The sequence below is a fragment of the Pelmatolapia mariae genome, linkage group LG6 (genome assembly GCF_036321145.2).
Source record: "Pelmatolapia mariae isolate MD_Pm_ZW linkage group LG6, Pm_UMD_F_2, whole genome shotgun sequence".
Taxonomy (NCBI): Eukaryota; Metazoa; Chordata; class Actinopteri; order Cichliformes; family Cichlidae; genus Pelmatolapia; species Pelmatolapia mariae.
Genome location: NC_086232.1, coordinates 40,830,066 through 40,837,280, shown reverse-complemented (window position 1 = coordinate 40,837,280; position 7,215 = coordinate 40,830,066). Strand labels below are relative to the sequence as shown.

The following is a 7,215-nucleotide window of genomic DNA, read 5'->3' as shown; positions in this document are numbered from 1 at the left end:
TAACAAAGTTCTATTGCTCTTTGGTTCTCTGAGAAATTTGGGGTAATGAATGTAACAGTTGGGCTGCAATGTTTCCTGTATTGCATTGGCATTACAAAAAAATCAGATGTATCGTATTTGAGATCTGAAAGGCTTTGCTTTAGCCTACAACACTGTGCAGAGTGCAACATAATTTTTTACTCATCGCTGATCCTTATCACAGAGAAATAAAGAGGAAGCAAACAGGATGCTTCAACAGCAGATGACTTTAAATGTAGTCTTTCTTGGAAAGTATTAATGTGTTAACACAATAATCACTTTGTCATAGTCTGGCATTTTATTAGAAATTGGGGTTTTTTGGTGATTTTTTTAATCAATTTGCGGTTGATTACACATCCTGTTTAATCGAGCATCAGGCTTTTGAACCTTGAGTGAAAAGTCCACCACTGGGCAGCCCTGCGTAATGCAGCCCAGAGAAACGATGTCCACATGTGAGGAGAGATACAGAGCTATGTTTTCTGGCGTGACTCCTCCACTAGCTTCTATCAGAAGAGCAGGGAACTCCTCCTTCAGTGCCTGAGCTGTGACTCGGAGCTCCTGCAGGTGAAAGAGGAGAGGTGTAACCATGGAACAAAAACAACAATCAACCTGGGTTTGTGTTTCTATAATATTCGCCACCTGAGGTTGAAAGTTGTCCAGCATGACGACGTCTGCTCCCGCTCTGGCTGCCTCCCTGCCCTCCTCTGCTGAACGACACTCCACCTCAATCTTACTGCTGAAGCCGCACACCGAGCGGGCAGCTTTCACCGCCTGGGGAGCAAACAGGGTTGTGCTTTTGTGTCTGTCTGCTTGTTTGTGAGCAAAGCTGACCTGATGAGAGCTGTGAGGCCTGAGCTACAGAATGTAGATACAGGAAGTAAAACAGACAATCTTCCTCTTTGCTTTCCTGTGCAAAGAGGATGACTGCTTTTGGTAATCTCATGACCTCTTGTGAATCCCAGTGTTTTAAAATAAAATAATTTCACAATTTTTGTAAAACTATGCTAAAAAAAATTATGTTAAGGCTTAAAATCCCATAAAAAGTAAACAGAATTTTACAGTATTATACAGACTGATACTGCCAGTTGCTGTTTTCGTCATTTTTCCTCAGTCTTGTGTTCCTGTTATTACTCACACTTCTTGTGATGGATTCTTGTTTTGCTTCCTCTTTCAGGGTTTATTTATTGTTGAATTTCGGTAACAGCAAAAAAACAAAACAAAAACAAAAAAAACCAACCCCTTCCTTCTTACGTATTTTTTGCCTGCTTTAGTCTCCTGCATTGAGTCCCCTCTCTGCCAACACATGACAGACGGCATCAAAAACAAAAGAAAACATGTCTACATGTAATCCTGTTTCTGTTTGCATGTTGCACTCTGAGTTTTTATGCCCCTTTGACAGTCAAAACCGCTACCTCAAGCTTTTGGTTTTGAATGTGCGGGCTGTCTGAGGTTTGTTGTTGATATAAAGTTCCCTGAGGTAACTGTAAATTTAAAAAACAAATCAATGGGGTGTTTTTGCCTTCATTGTATACTTACAGTGAAGACAGACAAAGAATGTAAGGAAGGGGAGCAAGGAAGGCACAGAAAATCAATATATTTCATTAGAAACAGTGCAGTAGTATTTAAAATATTAATTCTCAAAACCTTTTCAAAAATATAGGAGTAGCTTTTGGATGGATGCATTCTTTCTAAAGCTGGCAGGGGCAGGAACTCTGGTTGCAAAAATAAATCAGACGGTATAGAAGTCTATTAAGAAATAATCATTTTATCACCTCAGTTAATACTTTCCTGGCTTTATGGTCTGAAACTGAAAGCATGATTTTTTTTTTTTTTTAAATTCTTATTTTTGTCAATTTTATAAGTAAATAGAGTAAAATAAAGAGAACCCCAAACAAACCTGAATCTTCAGGTCCCACAAACCACTGGGTGATATCATGGTGGCTCCATCTAGCTTTTATATACAGTCTATAGACGTTTCATGAAGCCCTGCTGTCTCTTGTTGAAAGTTTTTGAGGCTTTTGAATCAGGTCTTCAAAATTCAGGATCCAACATTATCAGTTGGACTTTCAGTTTGCTGAAGTTTATGCTGGAGTTTAGATTACTTAAATTTTATGTACTGATCTTTGGTGCCCACCTCTGTGATACTTCCCGATGCCCACACATGATTGTCCTTTAACATCACCATCCCACTCAAATCCTGTCTGTGCATGGACACGCCGCCAACCAACATGGCATATTTCTCCACCAGACGAAAGCCCGGAGTAGTCTTACGCGTGCCAGCCACCTCCCCGTGCCAGCCGTGTGCCTTTGCAATAGCCTGGAGCTGAGAGCAGCGGGTGGCAATACCCGATGCCCGAGCCAGGCAGTTAAGAGCCGGTCGTTCCCCGAGGAGGAGGGAGTTTGCCGGGCCCCTCACCACAGCTGTCAGGGTGACAGCATCTTCACCTGTGGATAAAAGCAGGTAATGTAAAAACTGATCTGAATAAAAGTCTGTAATTTGCTTTGAGAGTAATTTACAAGAAGAAAAACGTTTTTATCCGTTCCCTGTTGAGTGGTTGATGTCATTTCCTGTTTCTATACTTTCAGCAGATATGTCGTTATGCTATTAATCTTGTTTTCCTGTTGTGTTTTGCCTTTTGGCTCCATTGTTGTTTTCCTACCAAAGATAGTTCTGTAGTTACTTGGAAATATTTTGGAATTTTGCTTCCTGAAAAAAAGTAGAAGTAAATCTCTTCAGGTGTACTGTATGCCCACGTTTTAGTGTGTATGTGATACAGCTCTGATTAGGAATTGATTACTGTAACTGGGAACTACAGTAGTAAACTGAGAAAATATTAAGCATATAAAAACATAGGCGTAGGTTTTGGATCTATGCATTCTTTGAAAACATGAAAACATGATTTTTTTTTTTGGTTTGTTTGCTTTTTGTTTTTGTAAGTTGTATTAGTAAATAGAGTAAAATAAAGGTAAAGAAAACCCAGAAACCAAACTTGAGGGTTCAGATTGGAATCCCACAAACCACTGGGTGATATCATGGTGGCTCCATTTATCTTTTTTATACAGTTTATAGGCGTTTCATGAAGCCCTGCTGTCTGTTGTTGAAAGTTTTTGAGGCTTTAGAATTACTTTAAAAGGGGCCTATTAGTTAGGGGGCCAAGGAGTTGGTGGTGGACTTCTGGAGATGCAGACCCATCACACTGACACTGGTGAACATCCAGGGAGTGGACATTGAGATAGTGGACTCTTATAGGTACCTGGGTGTTCACCTGAATAATAGACTGGACTGGAGCCACAACACTGATGCTCTTTACAGGAAGGGTCAGAGCAGACTCTACCTGCTGAGGCGTCTGAGGCCATTTGGAGTACAGGGAGCGCTTCTAAAGACCTTCTATGACTCTGTGGTGGCATCTGTCATTTTTTACAGTGCTTTATGTTGGAGCAGCAGTTTATCGGCAGCTGAGAGGAAGAGGTTGGATAAATTCATCAGGAAGGCCAGCTCTGTTCTGGGATGCACCCTGGACCCAGTGCAGGTGGTGGGAGACAGAAGGACTCTGGCCAAAATAACATCTCTGATGGACAGAGTCTCCCACCCCATGCATGTAAACGTTGCTGAACTGCAGAGCTGCTTCAGTGACAGACTGCTGCATCCTCGATGCATGAAGGAGCGTTTCTGCAGGTCCTTCCTCCCTGCAGCTGTCAGACTTTACAATCAAAACTGCTCCCAACAAACATAGAGGTTTACATCAGCGCTGTAGCTTGACTAATCAACCGAACAACTACTACTGTGATAACTTGCACATTACTTTTCTCAGTTTATATATACTAACTTATTGGAAGTTGCATGTCTACTTTTAAATGCACAGGTACAATACAGAATCTGTACTTTTGTAATTATTCTAAATATTCTTAACTATTTAAACATCTTTCAGTATCCTGCTCTGTTTGCACTCTACATCCTGGGTTTGCCATTTATCTGTACTCTAATTTTAATAGCTGTACAGTACTCTGTTTTGGTAACTATAGTCCATGATGTAAATATGTAAAAATTGTTGTTGTGTTTCTGTTCTGTTTGTATATGTGGGTTGGTTTTTTTTGTTTTTTTGCTGCTGTTACAACCAAATTTCCTCTTGTGGGACAATTAAAGTATTATTCTATTCTATTCTATTAGGTTAAATTATTTTCTGTTATATATTTACTGTTGTTCATATTAAACATGGCCAAACTTTCAGATGATGACTATGTCAGAGTATGCACAATTAATCTCTGTGAGCTGAAGGCTGGTGACTGTTCACTCAGCTTTAGCTATCTTTTTTAACTCTTGGTTCTTTTCGAAGTCAAAGAGAGTAATGATCTAATATCAGTGTTTCAATCAAACGGCTGGAGATGAGCACAGAAACAACACCCACCTACTGTTCAAACATCAGCCAATCAGAGGAAAGTTTCAGACAGGATGAGCTGGAAGAGGATGAGCTGAGAGGTCACACCAAGACCCAGTGTAAAATAAATAAGGATTATTTTGAACTGTGAATCATGCAAAGCTACTCTGGTGTCCAGTAAAAAAAACAAAAAAACCAAATATATATATATATATATATATATATATATAGCGCTGGGAATGAGCAGAAGAAGAACCCTCCAAAAAACTCAAACACACTTGATAGTGCTGAATGTTTCACACCCACCCACGACAGTAAATAGTCATGTCTTCTACACCTACGTCAACTTTAAGTTTCCTGGGACTTTCTCATTATCAGGGTTTTTTTCTAACTCAGACCTTTAATCATTGAATCATCAGAGCTTCAGAGGCCAGAAAGTCTCTAAAAGTAACAAGTGGGGCAATAGAGACGGCAGCAAGTTAGCTTTATGTGGTTTTCACACCTTTTCTGTTAGATGTTAAACTGGCTTCTGAGGGCCCATAGAATACATGATACATTTCCATTCATTATCTGCTATCTGATTCATGTGTTGTTCTTTGCTACTGCAAAGGTCACAAACACAAATTCACAGAACTTTTCTAGTATTTTACTGCTATGGAAGGAACTATGCAATGCCTACCGATCTCAGCTCCTTCCTGGTAAATCCAGTCCACTGTGCAGCCCACTTCAGTGAACACTGCTGTGAAGAAGGGACACCCAGCGAGGATGCTGTGTGGAGTTTTACACAGCAGCCTTGCTTCCACTTCCCATGAGCCCACACACACTCCTGCAGGATCAAAGTTTGGCGTGTCCTCTGCCAGCCACTCCCGTGCCAGCCGGGTCAGGGTGTGGTGTGGGACTGAGTGCACAGCCAGGTGTTGGCATGGTGGAGACATACTACAAATAAGAGAAAAGAAAGTGATGAGAAACTTTAGTTGCTGGGAATGTTGACATGAAAATGAGAAATGAAAGCTGATCATAAGTCAAAAAGTCAAAGTGCTTTCTTGTCCTTTAATGACAATATGAATTAATGATTTGAGTCAATTCTGAGCATGTAGACAATCTAAATCTTGTTCATTTTCTTTCTAGCAAAGAATGGTAGTGAAGGAATTATAGAAAATCACAAATAGTGGATATTAAGCTTTATTTTGCCATCAAAAACACTTAGAAAGAGAATAGTGCCTGTGAAAACCTTAAGGAACAAAGAAATCTAGTGGCACATACTTTCATCCACATGCAAAACTGAAGATTAATGACTGACACTGTGTGTGTATACACAGGCGTACATTTTCATAAACATCATTTCCATCTTATTTGTAAAGCTGAGTTTTTATCTCAGCCATTGTGGAATTCTGCCTTCTTTCATTTGCACACAAAAAACTAGGAAACAGGTGATGTTTAAAGAAACAAGCAAATATTATTTGTTATTTCTGCTCTAACCCTAAAACTTTCACTCAACCCTGAAAGTCCACAGTGAGAGTTTCACTGTGGAGAGATTGTATTTGTCTTATATTAGCTTCTTTTCATTGGATGCCTATTAAATTCAGAATTTAATTAAAATGCTTCATCTTTCACACAAAGTTCCACAATCAGGCCACATCATAGCTTAAATACTTCATATGATATGACAGTAGAGTGCTTCACTCTCACACTGTGGTTCTTCCTCAGGCCCCTCTCCTGTGGAACCAGCTCTCAGTTTTGATTCAGGACACAGGATTTAAATCAGCCTTAAATCTTTACTTTTTGACAAAGGTCGGGACTCAGTGTTAGTTATCCTGATATAGGCTCAGACTACTGTAGGACTTGGTGCAGTGTGCATTTTCCTCTATTACCCTCTTTATACTTGTCATGGATTTGTACACTTTTACTAAATGTCATTAACTTTTGCGTTCACTCTCCTGAAGTTTGTGTCTTTCTCTCTTTGTATGCTGTCGCTCACCTGTAACTGGGCCCAGCAGATGGCTGCCCCTCCCTGGTGTTGGCCTCTTCCTGTTATATAGTAGTTCTTTCTCTCTACCATCGTCACATTTTTGCTTTCAGGTGGACATAGGTATATAATTAAAGTAACAACTTCATTTAAGTGCTATTTATGATGTGAAATTGAGACACTAATTCTAGAAGTGGAGAAGAGGAAATGTGTTTTTCTCGGGGGAGGCGGGACAATCTTAGTCTTCAGCTCAGTGAGGTAATTTGTTCCGAAAAAGTTCAGAACAAAGGGCAGAGGAGGAGGAAGGAGTGAGGGGAAGAGAGATATGGTGAAATCAACAGCTAAAGATCCCTGTATGATACACTGTATTAATCATGCTGTTAGTTTAATCCACTTCTACACGTTCAATCTGATTTTCTACAGATGAAAAACGTGTGGTTTTTCTGACAGTTTTGTCCTGTTAAATAGTGGGGCGTTCTTCCTCCCCACTATCGCTGAGAAATGTTCGCAGCCTTTCAACATAAAGCATGTGGAATCTGGAGATTGGCACTATATAAACACAAGTAAATTGATTCAGGACATGTGCACTTGCCTAATTCCTGTGCATGTGAATAATTTTGTCATTCAAAAGACACTCAGACATTCATATTATTTTAACATAAAACTCTGGCTGCAGGCATGGCAGTGAAAAACAAGAAGTGCTGTTTCATCACTGAAAGGAAACGTGTAGTGTTTTGTAATCTTGTCATCTTTTGTAATCTTGGTTCAGGATTCAGAACTAAAACTAAAAAAAAGACAAAGAAGAAGTCAGGTGAAAGTTCAGAACCAATGAGTCTCACAGACGTTTGAAACAAG

The 7,215-nt window shown here is 39.8% G+C and overlaps 1 protein-coding gene across 1 annotated transcript; it reads right to left on the bottom strand.

Moving 5' to 3' along the window:
* Positions 1 to 314: 314 nt before the first annotated feature.
* Positions 315 to 6,483, bottom strand: LOC134628772 (nicotinate-nucleotide pyrophosphorylase [carboxylating]-like). Its single transcript, XM_063475534.1, has 5 exons — positions 6,373 to 6,483; positions 5,074 to 5,330; positions 2,153 to 2,463; positions 658 to 789; positions 315 to 576 (listed from the first exon to the last, which is right to left on the bottom strand). Exons 2-5 carry the CDS (start codon positions 5,327 to 5,329, stop codon positions 349 to 351), a joined length of 927 nt encoding a protein of 308 aa, XP_063331604.1. The 5' UTR covers position 5,330; positions 6,373 to 6,483; the 3' UTR covers positions 315 to 348.
* Between the last annotated feature and the right edge of the window lie 732 nt (positions 6,484 to 7,215).

Excerpts from the sequence above, each read along its gene's own strand:
- LOC134628772 (XM_063475534.1), bottom strand. The coding sequence starts at position 5,329 with ATGTCTCCACCATGCCAACACCTGGCTGTGCACTCAGTCCCACACCAC. Across the intron at positions 2,464-5,073 it reads CCAGGAAGGAGCTGAGATCG|GTGAAGATGCTGTCACCCTG; the intron begins GTAGGCATTGCA and ends TTTTATCCACAG. Across the intron at positions 790-2,152 it reads CATCGGGAAGTATCACAGAG|GCGGTGAAAGCTGCCCGCTC; the intron begins GTGGGCACCAAA and ends TTTGCTCCCCAG.